Consider the following 18,921-nt stretch of genomic DNA (forward strand, 5'->3'; position numbering starts at 1 on the left):
CTTTTCACGCTAAGGAGGGTGAATATTCCAGTTCTGTGTCCTGTAGCTTGATCTGTTGAGCTAGAACAGGTTGCACCAAGAGGGATGTCAGCTTACCTCATAGTGTTCTCTGGACTGAACGGACTTCAGAGAGCTTATCCAGTCCTCCATTTCTTTTCTGTTCTCAGCACACAATATTAGCCTCCTAAATGGAGTGATTATCTGAAAAAGATAACGCATTCCGATTAATCCAAACACAAAAAAAATCATGATAGACTGTAACATTTAACGTACTCTCTCCTGCGAGATGATGCAGAAGGAAAACACGCCCTAGATTACAAGATATTAAATGCTTAAAAATATTTTCTTTAACACACTACCAACAACGAAGGAGTTTGCTTTTCTTTTTTCAGTTCCCAGTATTCGAATCAGGCTTCAGTATAGGTCTTTAGAATCTATATTGATCATTCTTCCTTCTCAGCTCTTTGTCTATGCACTGACATTTAAATACCCAAATGGCAGGCGCCGAAACTGCTAAAACAACCGTTCTGGAAATTACTAATTGACTAAGATTGCAATCTTATTTCATAACAGCATTACAGCAACTGCAAGGTCCATTCCAATTGCTAGAGACAAAAACATATCAAAAGCAAAAGCCTGATAGTCTTAAACAACAACAGAAGCTTTCATCGTATTTATCTTGTATATTGGTATTAAATTTACAGAAATTTAAACATGCGTAAATTTAAAACAGAACTTTCTATATAAATCTCAGTATAAGAACACATACAAATCTTTCTAAAAAGACACAGAGAACAAAAGCAAACAGCTGAAATCATATCCTACTAGGATGGTTGAACAAATTCCTGGAACAAGTTGATGCTGGGGAGTTTTCAGTGGTCTGGTGCTGGGTTCTAGAAATCTGAAAATGCAGTATCTAGGAGGTTCAGACCATAAGCTCTCTTCCCCCCTCCCTCACCAGTAGAAAAATAATTAAAATAACAGGAAGGCACCAGAAACTATCAGCTAACTCCCACTGAAATTATTTTGAGCACTGCACTAAAATAGACAAAGCAGTTACATAGCAAAGAATTTAAAACAAAATAAGTACATGAAATTAAAAGAAAGTTACTTGTTTTGTCATAGGAAGTCTGAAAAATAAAATTAAATCCTGTATCAGTCTTATGCATAAATCTATTGCATAGTCTGCACCACCCACACTTGCAAATTACTTCAGTAAAACGAAGAAAGGACCACCAAAAAATGAGGGTTCTGAATATTGTTTTAAATGCTACCGGCCCGATATTGTAACATTTGCACAATATTAGTAAACGCTTATCCACAGCTGCATTTACTTACCCAGTCTCTGCCGTAAATAGTCTCTAGCCTTGATCTGTCCTATCCACCTCTTCATTAAACCGAGCTGCACTTTAACATATCTCAGAGGCAATGTTGTCAGTGAAGTGCAGCAAGCTGCGAGTCACACAGAGGGGAGGCAAAAACCCTGTGGGCTTGTTGGGTTGTGTTTTTTTTTTCCTGGTTTGTTTTTTTTTTTTTTTTTTTTTTTTAATGTACTCACTTCACATGGAATGGAATAGTTTCTCTGTTTTCTATTTCCTTCAATCTTGCTTAAGCTTTTTAATAAGGTTTATTAGTAGCTCTCCGCGGCTCTTCCTAAAGAACAGTTAATGCAAAGAGCAATGCTTCTCTCATTAGTTTGGAGCCAAACAGACGCTTTATTACTTCAAAATGTTTTTCTAGGCCAGGTCATCAAATGAAGCCCAGAAAAGCCATTAAATCATAATATAACCCTGGCTCCAACAACAATCAGCATTCTGCTGGAATTTCCAGGTTTCAGGGGACTCAGAAATCTTATTTGGGCAAATACACCCAGCAGATGATTTCCTATTATATAGCATGACGGATTAAGTAAGGACAAGTCCACCCAAAATTCTGCATTTTGCATCCGTCCCTCCCCCACGCTCATTACTGATGCTAACCTGTAAGCAGACGTTGTGAAATGCCATTAAGCAACAACAGCTGCATTTATTGCCGAGGACTCCTGACAATCTTGATCTTTTCAAGTAATAGTTATTTATATTACTCATGTCCTTAACAATACTGATGGCAGAAATCCCCTCCCAAAGTCAAGGCCTTAGTTCAGTTGTTCGCGCATCGTTATCTAGTGCCAGTGGAGATGCCCTTTGGTACCTAAGGCATTGTCACCAGGCAGGTAAATATGACAGAGGACCATAACTCCCAGAACAGCAGCTATAAATAAGCCAGGTGGGACACCAAAGGCCATCTCAAAAGGTACTACACACCCATGTGTCGGCAACCAAATCATGTCACCAAACATCTCTAACTAATGCACGTAAACATATAAGAAATTCCCATATCTCGGCTTCTCATTAAATTCAGAGCGTAATAAACTTAATAAGAGCATTTCAGCAGTCTATAAGTTAAATTATATACTGATGATCATATGAATGGAGGATCAATTATTATTACTGCTATAAAAATAAAGTGGAAAGTTGGAAGACGTATTTGTAAATACAGCATCTATAACATGATGACTAAACTACATACTGTCTTTGATTTACATATTTTTAACAACAAACTTCAAGAAGATGTATGATAACATGAAAAAAAGACAAAAGCATGATATGCAAAAAATACTGATCATGCTTTGAATTTTTCTTAAAAAAAAGTTTAGGTTCCCAGCTGTTACATCTATCTATCATGACATTTGTATCTATCGTTATATCTCATCTATTACAGCCTACAAAATCATGGAGAAGGTGTATTCTTGTTATTTATTAGGTATTTCACCTAACATAAGAACTCAGGGAACCAAAGAAATGATTAACAAACAACAAGGAGTGGTTTTTTTCCTGAATGTAATGCATTATTTATACTTGAAAAGCATTCCCAAAGGATGCTGAGAAGACCAGAAGTATAAATGTCTAAAAAGTTAGTTGACGAATTCATCACAAATAGATGCATCATATACTGTAAAACACAATATCGGAAACCTTCAACTTAGCAAGTCCTCAAAATCCAATGACTGAATGTTGGGAAGTTACACAAGAGGAAGAATCACCGTCCGTGCTCTGCGGCTTATACTCCTTTCTTGAGTACCTGCTACTGCTACTATACTGCTTTAATTCAGTATGGGTTTTATGAGCTTTACACTAACTCAGTGTAGCTGCTCTTGCTTGTCCTAAACTGAGAATGACTTCCTATACCTTCTTATTTACACAGAAGACATGCTTTCTCATGGATGCTTAACAGAAAGTTATGATTTACTGACTTAAGTGGGATGTTTAGAGTGCATTCATTAAAGACAGTTGAACCTGTATGCAGACATATTCAAAATTAAAATGGATTTAATTGTCCTTAAAACTATTTTCCAGCCATGTAAATTTGGATTTTACTAGTAATCTTCTCTGCATGTAGTCACATTCAAAGTCTTGTCTCTTTTCTTCTACCAACCAAAGTCAGTATCTTTTCTTCTATTACATATCGCCTTTTTTTTTTAAATCGGTGCTCGCTGCCCCAAATATTATTATTTAGATATCACTCTGAATATGCTAAACCCTCAACCGACAAGAAGAAATCGTTTAATACAATGAGAAAGGAAGTGTCACAGGGATCAATGGAAGACCATCAAGATAACATAAGGATGAGGGAACTCTTAAATCTTGGATGCACCCAGGTGCTAATGGTTCACACGCTGACAAAGCAGGAGACAAATCAAGAAGAATGAAGACAGACAAAAGGCCTTAAAAATAAATAAATCAAGCGGATTTAATTTAGAAGATTAAGTTACTTCAAAAATTTTCACCACTGTCAAGTAGCCAAGAAGAAGTCATTGCTGATTTTGGAAGAGAGAGTTATCAAAGCCAGATACTGCAGTGTATTGGAAAGTAATGAAATTGAGGTAGTGGGAATAAAAAAATGTTTTTAACACAGTAGGTATGGGGAAAGAGTGAGCACATACAGTCTTAAAAGTTGAAGGCAAACAACACACGTCCTAAAACATCATAGGGAATAAAGAACGTCTGGATAGGAATAAAAATGGCCCACTACTGAGATAGTATTCCTGTTCTGTTCAGAAAAATAGGGAGCTTTTTGAGTGGGGAATGAAGGAGAGACCAAGAGGACATTGTTCAGTCTGCCACCACACAGGTCTTGTCATAAATTGGGATTTTCACACATGTTGACACTGTAAGAATTTGGCTTCTAAAAACATACACATACTCACATATACGTACAAACACATCTAGAAATTACTTCCCCGAAATTACACAGTCAAGTTTGGGCCACTACTGCAACTTTTTTTTCAGACAGCACCTATTAGGAACAAGCTTAACATCTTGAAAGGAAATAAAATTGCCATTAAATTCAATGTACATTTGAAAGCACCTTTTGCTTTCAAAGGGGCTAACTTTACCAATAACATGCCTTCAGCACACTGGCTTTGGAGTTACGACCTGTAAAATAAAATCGTAGACAGTTCAATTAAAGCCTACTGCCTAATTTTTAACATATTTTAGCCTATCAGCAATATGTAAGAAAATACAGCTCCCAAAAGTCGGTGGCTATATTTCTGGTTCCCTTTACTGATTCAAAGAAAAATGCAGACACTATATTTGCTAATCAAGAAAATAATGGTCTACATCTCAGTAGCAACACAGCAGCTACTGCAGAGCACCCCACTTCCTGCAACATGATATTTGCATTAAGAATGCACCTTCTGCTGCTCTAAACTATTATCAGGCATTACACTAATAGCACTTTATACGGCCAATCTTGAATTGACTTAGTAATGTAGAAACAACACTTAGAATCTAAAATGGGTGGGGAATTGGTTTTCCTGTTCTTTGAACAGATATTTTTAAAATATCTTTCTGGAACTAATGAAGAGGGTGATATAACGAGAGAGAGTACCCCCATCCCTCCTCTTAGGGACCGCACCGGATGCCTGGGGCAGGAACGTAAGAGATTTAATGCTTTGTAACTTCTCTGTGCTACTAGACGTTGGCGAGTGAGTTCTGGCAAACACCGCGATAACACGTTATGCCTCCTTTGCTTTCTGTCCGCCCCTCCGTTTCCCTGCCCTCGTGCAGGTGGGTCCATATGAATGTGACCGATGACTGCACCTCCATCACAGTGGTGGGAGTAGACTGCTGGGGTCATTGATGCACCCAGAGCAGAACTTGCCTGCAAAAATCACAGCGCTAACAGTTGGGCAGCTTTCCACAGTACTTTTAATTTCTTGGATTCAGGATACTAAATAAATTGTAACAGTACTGTCACTGTCAAAGGTGTAGTTGGTGCTTGATGGTGAATCGTCACTATTATTTTTCAGGATGAGCCAAGCCAGGCAAAAGTATAAATTACAAAGGGAGGGGAGGATTTAAAAGCAAGGCAAGGAATAAATGGCTATTATATTTGCCTGAGTACAATACAGAATTTATAATCAGAACAATTAGCTCTGTCTACTCCACTAAAACGTTGCTTCCCTCTTTTTGCTGGCCTTCTCCTATTTCACTGTTGCCAAGCTCACAAGTAATGAAGTAATGTGTGGTTTTGGCCCCCACAATAAAAACTCTTAGGAGGGGGAAGGAAAGGGTTGGTCCCACACAGCATCTCCTGCACCAGTACACCAGGACAAGTTGGCTTAACTAAAAGGCAGGAGAAAAGTGGTTCCATCACAGAAACAGGTATATGGTTTACTCTGACTTCGCTCTGCAGTAGAATCCAGCCATTTAATTTAGGTGGCCTTGCCTCGTACACGACATCTAGCAAAAATGAAAGAGCATCTCCCAGAATACACCCAGGCACATGAAGGACAAGAAAGTGATCGGGAGTAGTCAGCATGGATCCACCAAGGGGAATACATGCTTCACCAACCTGAGAACCTATGATGAAATGACTGGCTTGGTGGATGAAGAGACAAAGGTGGATACCATCCACCTTGCCTTCAGTTAGTCTTTCAGCATTATCGCTTAAGACCTCATAGAGAAGCTGATGAAGTATGAGTTGGATGAACAGACAATGAGACAGACTGAAAACTGGCTGAATGGCTGGGCCCAGAGGTTAGTGATCAGTGGCACAAAGTCTAGTTGGAGGCCAAGAACTAACAGTGCACCCCAAAGGTCAATAGTGGGTACAGTCCTGTTCATCATCTTCATTAATGATCTCGATGATGGGGCAGAGTGTACCCTCAGCAAGTTTGCTGATGACACAAAACTGGGAGGAATGGCTGATACGCCAAGAGGGTCATGCTGCCATCCAGAGGGACCTCGACAGGCTGGAGAAACGGGCTGTCAAGAACCTCATGAAGTTCAACAAGAAGTCTAAAGTCCTGCACCTAGGGAGGAACAACCCCATGCACCAGTACATTTGCTGGTGGCCACTCAGCTGGAAAGCAGCTTGGCAGAAAAGTACCCAGGGTCCCATTGGACAACAAATTTAACATGAGCCAGCAACGTGCACTTGTGGCAAAGAAGGTAAATGGTATCCTGGGCTGCATTAGAAGCGTTGCCAACAGGTCAATGGCAGTGATCCTGCCCCTCTGCTCAGCACTGGTGAGGCCGCACCTGGAGTACTGTGTCCAGTCCTGGGCTCCTCAGTACAAGACAGACATGGACATCCTGGACACAGTCCAAGGAAGGGCTGCAAGGATGGTGAAGGTACTGGAACACCTGACATACGAGTAGAGGCTGAGAGAACTGGGATTGTTTAGCCTGGAGAAAAGAAGGCTCGGGGGATCTTATTTATGTATGTAAATAACTGAAGGGAGGGTGTAAAGATGATGGAGCCAAGGCCAAGCTCTTTCCAGTGTTGCGCAGTGACAACCTAAGAGACAATGGGTACAAACTGAAACAGAAGGCTCTGTATGAACATCAGGAAACACTTTTTTACTGTGAGGATGACTGAGCACTGGCACAGGTTGCTCAAGGCAGTTGTGGAGTCTTCATCCTTGGAGATAAAAAAAGGCTGAAAAGCTGCCTGGATGTGGTTCTGGGCAGCCTGCTCTAGGAGGTCCTGCTTCAGCAGGGAGGTTGGACCAGGTGACCTTCAGAGGTCCCTTCCAATCCCCAAATCACTCTGTGATTCTGTGAAAACAGAATCCAGGTAAATCAAGTAATCCTTAAACTGTAAAACTGTCCAGCCTCGAACTGTAAAACAGATGCAAAAAGTATCCAGCAAAGGTCACTTTGTCAGAAATCTACAGTTCCCCAAATTTGACCTCATGTATCCAACGTCAACCAACTGCTAACAGAAAAATATTATTCCTTCAAGTATAACTTTATAATGAGACAGTTACAAGAAGCAGGGTAGGAAAGTTCCATGAATTTGGACTGAAGAATTAGAAATTTATCTTAAATCAGTATTTAAACATAGCAAAACCAATAAACCATTCTTGTAAACGTAAACTGGAAACTGCTATTTATAGTTCAAGGCTTGCACGTTTCTTTAAAGCCCTTACATAAAGATTTTTTAAGCACGTTACTTCGCACTGCTGTGCCCTTAGCTCCGGCTTCACAAGCTCATTACACATCTATCAGATTGCACGGCTTCTGTACTTAAAGGAAAACATTTAGTTATATATTTAATGGCATTAGGTGCAAAGTTATACCAAATAAAACAGCAAGTGACTATTTTTTTCATCTGTAATAACAGATGCCTGTTTCGACATGATCCAGCTGCTTGAAGCCAGGGATCCTTGTTCACCAGAAGCAGGAAATTTATTCAGTGTTTACACCAATGACTTTGTTTATAAAATTATTTGGTAATTATTCTCCAGGTATTTTAACCACTTTTAAAGCAAGAAGATAAAGAAACGTCAGAGAATAGGTAAGTGTAAAACTGCAGGAAGAACAAAATCTGGCAATCCTTTTGCAGTAATTCACAGACCAGTGCCCGTTCTCCAAATACTCCAAGGGCTTCATCAGTGCTATACTATGAGTTCAGACAGGGAATTAAAAGGTATTTTTCAGGCATTTACTTCCATGCAAATCTTTTTATTGGGTTCCACAAATTAAAGAAACTCTTAGAAATCTGAAGGAAGAAATAGAGACATTTTCTGTCTCTATTGCTTTCGGCTGTTTTCAAAGTTTCTGCTTAAGCTCGAAATTTGTGGAAAACAAGCTCCACGTCAATGTAACTAGAACCCAAACGTACAATGCAGCCCAGAATGGTCACATTTTTAAGCACCCCCTTTTTTATCCCCTCTTCTGAAAAGCGTTCAGCTTTGTTGTAATAGCTCAATCCCAAGCGGTTTATCTATGGATTTTAGCCTCACAGCTGAAATGTTTTATTGCTTTCTCATAATGAAACTTAAAGCTTCAACGTCTTCACACACTCTAGGGAAAGGGAGACAGTGCATCAAGTCAGAGCTAAGGAGCTTAAAACTTGAAAGTCACACCCAAAGCTACCCAAAGAGCTCTCAGCTTCATTACATTTTTTTTGTCGCTGTCGGAGGGCGGGGGAAAACGAGTAAATGCTAAATGGAGGGAAAAAACCCTAAGTGCATCACAAGTGCACACTAATTGCTTTTGTCTCTCCAACTTCTTTTTTTCCTGCAGCATATTAATTTGCTATTTCAGTTTTTGTTTTGTTTCTAGGCCGCCTGAATATAGGGGAAAAAAAAAACAAAACCCAACACTGAGTGGAAAATTGAACAAAATGGAATACAAAGCACTTCCCCTCTCTTTCTGTGGTTTGGGTATTGCTCGGGCTGGGAGCATTAAGAAGCCTTTGTCATTTAGAGGCTCATCAGCATCTGTATGAAACAGCAGATAGTTCACAACCAGGGAAAAGCTACATCCATCCCAAGAGTTAGCTACCTGTGCAGAGCTGAGTCACGCTGGTGAGGCCACTTCAGGAACTTGAACTGTTTCCAGCCATATTCCACCTCCCAGAGATGACAAGAGGCCCCAGGATCTTCAAGGATGTCACTCCAGTGCTAGACTGCAAATGGGGCACGGGGAATATCTGGATATGCCATTTCCCCATCTTGAAACAGTGCCATGCACTGACCCTTCTGATAACGCCAAGGGCAAAATTTGAAATACAGTGTTTCTAGGAGGAGGATTCGGCTCTCAGAGGAAGGCACTTTACTTAAAGACATCTACAAATGTGTCTGAACTCCCACCATCATCAATATATACACAGTGTTTACACTCAACTGGAACGCAAAGGAAATTTCAAAGTGAACCCAAACCCAGGAAATTATTGCACACCTAAAGGATAAATCTGATGTAAAGTACGTCGAGAGGAATCCTAAGGATAGCACCACACACAGTACATAGCACTTCACCCATATTTCTTCTGGTTTCCTGCACACAAAGAATTTCATAATACTAACATAAGCTCCTAAATCATACCCAGATCACAACTGTTGGTATTATTATTATTGTATTATTATATTAGTATACAATTGAGTTAAGATACACCAATAGCTGAGGTTCAAGTAGACTAAAGAGTGTTCACACCAGACTGCATTCAGTTAAATACATTTAACGAGTAATTGCAATTTGCCATTTATGTAAGTTTCTCAAGAAACAGAAACATGTTTCCAAACACAAATCCATTCCGTTGGTGTCCCTGTGGTCTGTTAAAGCGAGAAGTCAAGCAAGAGTGTCTCCCTTGAAGGAAACATCAGCAGAGACTGTATGTAGAAATTCACTTAAAATACTTTTTTTCACAAAGAAATAAAATTGCAGATAGATGTGCTCCAGAGTATTCCTACAGAGCAGAATGGAAAGTTTAATCATCCAGGCTAAGAACAGGACAGTGAAAAAATTCTGCTTAACAATAGCTGAAACCAGGGGAAATCACCCAAGTCTGGAACAAGCCAAAGCCTTGAAGGTGGTTGCTGACTATTTGATGTCAGAGGTCTCCCAACACAGATGATTTCACCAAACTAGAAAAATAAGAAATACGGTGAAAGAGAAGCAGCATAAAGCCCAGAGAAGGTCAGTATAACCTTTAGGTGAGTGGCCTTCGGAAAAAACAGACTGAGGTAGAATAGCGTCTGAAAGAGGCTTGAGGCTATGAGCAAAGAAACCATTTCCTGATGTCCACTGAGATCAAACTGCAATAAATTGGATTTTGTAAACAAGCGGGATGGCATCAGAGAAATACCTCCACTAGAATCCATAATCTTTTCCACACTTAAATAAAGCTCAAGACCCTGAACTTTGGGCAAATCAAGAGTCAGTAATAAAACTGAATTTATGCTAGATTATTTAAATAGGGAAAAAAACAGTATTAGGATAATTATTCCCAGCTTTAGGACCATCTCTCTTTGTCTCTGATATTTGAAAAGACAGAAGACTGGAGTGCCCAAACCCAAAGATGAAAGGTTTTAAACTCCTTTGGGAAAAGGCTCTTCTCTTTTCCTCTTGATGTGGCTTGGGGAAGGTTAAACAGTTCTCCCATTCCCTGAAGTTCTGGTAGTCCCTACAGAAAAGCCTCGATAACAACTCTGAAAAAAATCTGAGTGGCAAGAAAGGAAGCAAAATATGTCCAAGTCTAAGAAATTCCCATTGCCTATCCAACATACTGCAAAGGTCTGGCAACGCATTCTGTTTTCAAAGCCCATTGTGAATATTAAAGGTTAATTTTCTAAAATCAATTAGAAGCAGCTAATCTCAACGATGAGGAGAGAGCTGACTGATGTCAGAAGCAGCAGGGCTGAAATAAACTCCTAAAAGCAATACGCTTTCAGGCCTAGCTGTAATATTTAACTTGAAATTCTGATGAATTTCAAGAATTGAGTTTCCAGTACAACTGGGCAACTTCCCATTAAAAACAGCGTCTGTATAGGAGGATTCAAAGATTAAAAGAATTGGTTTTATGCTTTAAGCTGGTTCCACATAAATTATAGTCCAGTAAACTTTACATCCCCGGCCAAGACGTAGGATACGCTACATTCAGAAATATGGATAGGAAGTAGGGTAATCAGAGTTCTGGAAGAAAACAAGATAAACTGGAAGAAAACAATATAAATTTTAACCACAGTTGAAGCACAGTTGCTCCAAGGGAGCATTTAGCCTCACTAACCTATAAGAAATACCTAATCATCTCAAAATAACAGGTTGAAGGAAAATCAGCAAATATGTGTTTAGTTTTCCAATATCTATCCAAATTTACAGAATATCAAGGAAATCGCAGACAACTGGATGATTTTTTTTTTCGTTTGTTTAAAAGCATATTAAGCAGAACCCTCTGTTTTCAGGTCAAAGCGAACTGATAAGTCTAACCACAAAAGTGGAAATCAGAGGAAAAAAAACTTTAGCGTTTTGTAACAAAATTACATTCAGAGACTAACTTTAATGAAACGCAATGCATGTTGGTTTTTTTCTTTATATAATATGAAAAAAATACTTTAAAACAAAATTTAATCCCTTTAATTTGAACTAAATTTAATACTTCTGTTCAAGAAAGTTAAAACATCAGGTTGACCCGTAATTATTTTTAGTTCAGTCATTGAACCAAAAAGACCAATTATTTTTATGTCCCAATCATGTGATGAGATGAAAAGCTAAGGGACATAAAAAAATTAAGAAGGAATAACAGGAATTTTTAATGTGGGAAAAGACTAATAGATAATAAGCACCCTGTTATTCTCTTAAAAAATTTTGTGATGTAATTCTTAAACTGGAAGAAAAGTGTAAAAGAGTGATATGGGAACATTTACAGATAGCACAAAATTTTGATTACTTAGTTCCCCCCTTGATCACCAAGGCACTTCATAGCGAACCAAGCAAGGTATTAAACAGGCAGTACAGTGACTTGAAAAAGTCCAGTGTTCATAAGAACAAAGAAATACACACCAGAGAAAAACCACAGAAGCATAGAAGTATTTATGAATTACAGAGAGCTCCAAATTAACAGGAAAAGGATCTTTGCATCATTATAGAGGGGGGAAAAAAATGCATTATTTGTTACTGCTGCAGAAAACAGACAAAATGTGGGATCCATAAGGAATGTAAATGACCGTTAATTTAGAAAATAGTCCCAAATATCCGTGACTTGTGCTTCCCAAGTGCCAAACTGGTCACTTCACTTACAAGATGATGCTGCAGAATAATAGTCAGAAGAACAGCAAGAACAGGTAAGAGTATAAGAAAAAAATGTTTATAAACATTATTTACCTTAGAAAATAGTCAAATCAAAAGGAGGTAATAAAAAATCTAAAATAAAGAACAGACGGTTGATAGGTTTCTGCTACCTTTGCCTCGTAACACTAGGTGAGAATACTTCATTAAAGCCCAGAACGTTAAGAGTTCTCCAAGGAAGCATTTTTTCACAGAATAAATAATCTCTATGGTCTATATGGTCTATAGCATCTCTAAAACCAAGAAATCAGCAAAAATTTATGATATTAGACATTTTTGCAAGCATACCCAGAATCCTAGTAATCAGTGTCACTGGCTGGAATATAAAGTCTCATTTCCAGCCAATTTCTAATTACTAAGAATTGCAGTAGGCTTTCCAGGACAGCAGATCTGCCTACGGCAGCTTCCTCCCTCCCAAGATGACCACTTTCAGAAGATGCATATTCAACAAAAAGGACTTGATACAGCACCTGATTCAGAAAGCCTAAAGCAGGCGTCTACCTGTTATGTGCCCTGGATGACAAAGCCCCTATCGTAGCTAAGGGAGAGTTAGTTAATAATCAGTGGAGTCTATACTGAATTGAGCGATTACAGGAATCTACTTTGAGGAGCTATTAACCTTATCCTAAATACCTAAATTTAGGGGTTTATAAACCCATCATTGAGTCCCACCCTGAAGTTAGGGCAAGCTGAATCCCCGTCCTGAGTATCATCCAGTATGTTAATTCTGCTATCACTGGAGAGCACCTTCCAGAACGACAGTGGAATTATTTCCTCTGCTACTCTCAGACGCAATTAGACAGCAGAATTAATCTAGCCAGGATTTTCAGTTTTCTGAATATACATATAGTAAGAAATTGAGTGGCTTTGTGTAGTTCTTATAGGTGCTAGAAGTTGGCCTAATCCAAATCAAATCTCTAAAGCCAGCTACATGAAGTAATGCCTCAAAGCCAGTATTTCTACCCGAAAATTATTATTTTCCATCACATTTATCACAAAAAAAAAATCACAACTGAATTAAATGTTTCAAACATCAGTTTGGATGGATTAAATATAGGTGCTGCCACACAATGCCTGTGCATTTTACATGAGACTCTAGGTGGACACATTTATAATAACCCAGGGCATTTTATACATCCATGTGGCTCAACAACTGAAAACCAGTATGCTTAACATCTACAGATTTTCTTCCTCATCAGTGTGCATCAGTTCTTCATCACCAAAAGCAAGGCAGAGGTAGAAACCTTAGCCAAAAGCTAACCTGTCAAAATTCATAACCTCATTAATTGAATATGCCTGTTCAAGAATCACTTTAGAATTTAAAAATCCTATTCCTTATATCTGTTAGGACAAAAGCATGCCACCAATATTCCACATGCCCATGCTTGCATGCCAGAGAGAACTATTCAGCACATTCAGTCTCAAGTCTTGTTTTGGAAACAATAAAGAGAGTTTTCTAAATGCCCTTGAGATATCAACAAGCCATCTTCCATCCCTACAAACCAAAACGCATAAGGAATTACAGCTGTCAGCAGAATTGGTCACAGCCCCATCTGCTTGCGTGCAATAAGGGTGGGAGACTGATTCACCCCCAAAGTCTTCCCCCAGAGGCAACATGCTGTGCAACTACACTCCTCAGGTTGTGCTGAGGCAACACAAATCACCCTCTGAGGCAGAAGCTATAGAAAAAACATTTCACGGAATACCCAACACCATTACAAGGACTCAGCGGCCACCCACGCCACTGAAGCGGGGTGAGCAGAAGCTCTCATGGGCTCCTGATGTGACTGATGCACATCTTTGGTGGGCTGAACTGCTTTCATGAACCTCTTCTCTCTCTCCTCACAGACTTAGGAGACTGGTACCTAACAAGCAAGTAGGAAGATTCTGGCCTTGAGGGTCTCATATAAAGATTCTGAAGTCAAGGGACAACTTTTTCTGTATTTAATAGCCTCTACAATGCGCCTATAATCTCTTACAAGGCACCCTAGCGTAAGCTTGTGCACTAGGAACTATTTGCTAGAAATGAGTTGGTCGCTCATTGAAAGGTAGTATCATCAGCAATAAAGAAAAAACTGAAACAGATGCACTGGTTTAACTTTAGCAGCTCCACCTTTTAATTAGCGGATATTTATTTATCTCAACTTTCCCCTTAACCTCGATTTGTTTGTAGTAAGAAAGGAAAAGTAATTCTGGTGAATAAACACTGATATTTAGTTACATAAAATATTCTGCAAGCATGTGCATTACAAATAAACTCAACCTTAAATCTGTGTGTTACGACTAATTTTAGGACTTGAGTTTTATCCAAAAAAAAAAAAAAAAAGCATGGAAAATCGTGACACGCACACCTCTGTCTCCAAACAGACAAACTAGAAAGGGCAAAAGAAGGCATACCAGTAGCTTCTACAAACAGGGGGTGGGAGACTGAGGGGAGGGAAGGGATTTAAGTGAAATGACAAAAGGATTTGTAAAAAAATAAATTCATCCATTTTAATGTACATTTTTAAAGGTGTTCTTCCCTGGAAAAATGGTCATTTGGTGTTTATTCCACCTACATAACTTTGTGTTAAAAATATTCTTTACTGGGACAAAGAAACAAGAGGAGCACATTAAGTAGAGAAAGCTTTTTTAACAAAGAGAATGCTAACAGAGCGCTTAAAACATAGAGGGAAAAAAAAAAAGTAATTTTAAGAAAGGCTGGATTGTCTTTTTTTTTAAGACGGAAGGGGGAAAAAAGGCAAAAAGAAATGTTTCCTTTTATTTATAAGGAGTATTGCTGGAAAGCTAACCACCCACCCCACCCCCCCGACTCCAAACCGGTGCAGGCGAGGCCAGAGATGTCTTACTTCACGGAGCTGTGTTGCTGGGAGACTGGGTTAGGCAAACACAAAGAAAAAAGCCACAAGATTTAGCGAGATGACAACTATTACCACATTTCACTGTCAAATCAGATGACACTTCAATCCAGGAGAGCTATAAATCCAAATAATTTTTCAAAATTAATTTGAAGACTCCTTAGAGAAAACACTGTTTGCCTTAAATTACCCGGGACATGAAAATAAATAGTGTCTCCAAAGCCATTAAAGCTGTAGCCCCTGAGATTTTTTTTCACTATCATGTTCCCCAGAAGTCTTGATACTAGATACAAAACATGCCTTTGGCAAAGAATGAGATACTGAGTGGCCTAAAGGATTATAAAGGATATAAAACACAAAACACTGAAAGAAAGCAAAAAAAAGAAAAAAAACCCACCCAAAACACTTTTCTTCCCCCCACAAAATTACATCAAGATTATAAAATCACAGAATATCTCAAGTTGGAAGGGACCCATAAGGATCATTGAGTCCAACTCCCTGCTCCTTGCCAGACCACTAAACCATATGACTAAGAGCGTCATGCAGATGCTCCCTGAACTCTGACAGGCTTGTGCTGTGATCACTGGGAAGCCTGTTCCAGTGACCAACCACCCTCTCAGTGAAGAACTTTTTCCTAACTTCCAACCTGAAATTCCCCTGGCGCAGCTTCATTCCATTCTCTCATGTCCTACTACTGGTCACCAGAGAGAGGAGATCAGCACCTTCCCCTCTGCTGCACCCCTTGAGGAAGTTGTTGACTGCCATAAGGTCACCTCTCAGCTTCCTTTTCTCCAAGCTGAACAAGCCAAGTGACTTCAGCTGCTCCTCATAAGTCTTGCCCTTGCCCTTTCACCATCTTGATCGCCCTCCTCTGGACTAACTCCAATAGTTTGACGTCCTTATATTGAGATGCCCCAGACTGCACAAAGTATTCAAGATGGGGCCACACCGGTGCAGTGTAGAGTGGGACAATCACCTCCCTCAACTGGCTAGTTATGCTGTGCTTGATGCACTCCAGAACAGTGTTGGCCCTTTTGGCTGCTGTCTCACATTCAATTTGCCATCAAGCCAAGCTCCCAGATCTCTTTCCGCAGGGCTGCTCTCCAGCCTCTCATCACCCAATTTGTACCTCTAACTTGCTCTTGTCAAATTTCATACGGTTGGTGATTGTCCAGTTCTCTAGTCTATCCTAATATTTAGATGAATGTCTTATTTCATGATTCAGTGATCAATAGTAACATTATCAGTCCCCCCGGTTGACTGGAGGTTTGCAAATTTGATGCCCACCCACAAGAAGGGCAGAAAGGATAATCCAGGGAACTAGAGGTGTGTCAGTCTGACCTTGCTGCCAGAGAAGGTTATGGAGCAGATCATCTTGAGTGACATCACGCAGCACATATAGGCCCACCAGGTCATCAAGCACAGTCAGCATGTTTATGAAAGGCAGGTCCTGCTTGACTAACCTGATCTCCTTCTATGACAAGGTGACTCGCTTAGTGGATGAGGGAAAGGCTGTGGTTTTGTCTACCTAGACTTCAGTAAAGCCTTTGACGCCATTTCCCACAGCATTCTCCTGGAGAAACTGGCTGCCCATGGCTTGGACAGGCATACTCTTCGCTGGGTAAAAACCGGCTGGATGGCTGAACCCAAAGAATAGTGGTGAATGGAGTTGAATCCAGTTGGCAGCCAGTCATAAGTGGTGTTCCCCAGTATTGGGGCCAGTTCTGTTCAGTATCTTTATCAATGATACGGAGAAGGGGATTGAGTACACTCTCAGTAAGTTTGCAGATGATACTAAGTTGGACGGGAGCGTTGATCTGCTGGAGGGTAGGAAGGCTCTATAGAGGGATCTCGACAGGTTGGATCGACTGGCCGAGGCCAATTATATCGTGTTCAACAAGGCCGAGTGCCGGGTCTTGCACTTGGGTCACAACAACCCCGTGCAACACTACAGGCTCAGGGAAGAGTGACTGGAGGGCTGCCTACTGGAAAAGGACCTGGGGGTGTTAGCTGACAGCTGAGACGTATTCTGTTACCTGACAGCTGAATATGAGCCAGCAGTGTGCCCAGGTGGCCAAAAAGGCCAATAGCATCCTGGCTTGTATCAATCAGAAATACTGTGGCCAGCAGGACGAGGGAAGTGATCGTCCCCCTGTACTCGGCACTGGTGAGGCAGCACCTCGAATACCATGTTCAGTTTTGGGCCCCTCACCACAAAAAAGACACTGAGGTGCGGGAGTGTGTCCAAAGAAAAGCAATGAAGCTCACAAAGGGTCTAGAGCACAAGTCTTATGAGGAGTGGCTGAGGGAACTGGGGTTGTTCAGCCTGGAGAAAAGGAGGCTGAGGGGGGACATTATTGCTTTCTACAACTACCTGAAAGGAGGGTGTAGAGAGGTGGGGGTCGGTCTCTTCTCCCAAGTAACAAGTGAGAGAACAAGAGGAAATGGCCTCAAGTTGCACCAAGTGAGGTTTGACTGGGTACTAGGAAAAATTTTTACACTGACAGGGTTATTAAGCATTGGAACAGGCTGCCCAGGGAAGTGGCTGAGTCACCACCTCACGTAGATGTGGTGCTTAGGGACTTGATTTAGTGGTAGTCTTGGCAGAGTTTTCTTAATTTTCTTTTTCCTGTAATGGAGGCTACAGTAAAGGAATTCTGGGTCTTCAGGGGATGCTGAGCCTTATATCCTGTCTTGAACAATAAGTGACAGTAATGACTGCTGGGATCCTCAACTCATCATCTTTGTATGCCTCATTATTCCTCATCTATCCTCACGCCTGCATGACAGCTTTACTTCTGGCCAGGTGCAAGGCAGAAGCAGAGCTTCTAAGCAACAGAAAGAACGTTTTCAAAAGGCAAGCTGGTACCTCACACAACCACCCCCTCCTCTAATACCTTCTGTCAAAGTAGTCTTTTTAATTGCATTCTTAGTAAAGAAACTTAGATTGACATAACACGATGGACTGTCCAGGCCAACACAGACATGTCTTTGGAGTGCTCTGACTAGTGCAGTAACTGCCTGGGAGCGAGGTGGACTGCCTTGGAGAGAAATAACCAACACTGGCAACATGGACCACCTGTGAAATTAAAATCCTCAGGGAAGTGGAAAATCAAGATTTTAATAAAGAATAACAAGATTTGCAGGTTAAGAACAACGGTGCCATTGCAGTCAGCTGGAGAATTAAAGGAATAGCACAACTACACTTGAACCAATTCAGCACGCCACCTCAAAGACAAACTACAGCACATAACCAAGCTGTACTAGTAAGTACTAACCAAGTACTAATACTAAACCTTGCTGAATTTTTAATGCCTTGTATCATCATCTTTTGAAGCAACTGTTATCTAACATTCTAATTTCTGCTAAAAAGAAATCACAGAAACAAATCAATAGCTGATGTGATATTGTTCTGATGTGTTATACCAAATACGTTGCCAAATAAAGCATATTTTATTTCCAACTAGAGAAAAACAAGAAACAACTCAGAGGATTCTGGATTTTCTTAGTAACAGTCTATCCACAGCTTTCAAGACCAGTATTGTAATGGTTCCATACCGTGAAGCTGTTGTTGACATTTTTTGTGCTCGATTCAGCTACACTGGCATCTGACAGGTCAACTTCATCAAATATTAGAGACTGTGAATGGAAAAGAACATAAAAGCATTAAATATCATCTGAGTCCACTTTCAGGTATGCTTACAGTCTGTGCTTTCATTTCCTTGTGTCCATTCCAATTAGAAAATAAAAATAGAAAAAAAAAAGTGGTGAAAAAATAGAAAACACTGATGATGTGATAAAACTCCCTATTTGACCCTTAAACACAGTCCTATTTGCTATCTAAGTGGTACCTGAGAGCATAAAATAGTGGCTCCAAATATATATATTGCTTTAAAATCTTTTTTTAACCTTTTTTTTTAAATAGATGCAGCTTTGGTTTGTCT

General features: G+C 40.0%; 1 protein-coding gene across 2 annotated transcripts in view; it reads right to left on the minus strand.

Moving 5' to 3' along the window:
- Positions 1 to 18,921, minus strand: part of DGKH (diacylglycerol kinase eta) — a 176,481-nt gene that overhangs the window by 65,839 nt on the left and 91,721 nt on the right. The window contains exons 4-5 of one of the 2 annotated variants that reach the window (XM_063334985.1): positions 18,536 to 18,616; positions 97 to 201 (exon numbers count right to left, since the gene is read on the minus strand). In XM_063334985.1, the coding sequence (XP_063191055.1) occupies positions 97 to 201; positions 18,536 to 18,616 (186 nt within the window). Of the gene's footprint in view, positions 1 to 96; positions 203 to 18,535; positions 18,617 to 18,921 lie in introns of those variants that run through there. The other variant, XM_063334995.1, reaches the window with a different exon arrangement.

Source organism: Chroicocephalus ridibundus, chromosome 1 (genome assembly GCF_963924245.1).
Source record: "Chroicocephalus ridibundus chromosome 1, bChrRid1.1, whole genome shotgun sequence".
NCBI lineage: Eukaryota > Metazoa > Chordata > Aves > Charadriiformes > Laridae > Chroicocephalus > Chroicocephalus ridibundus.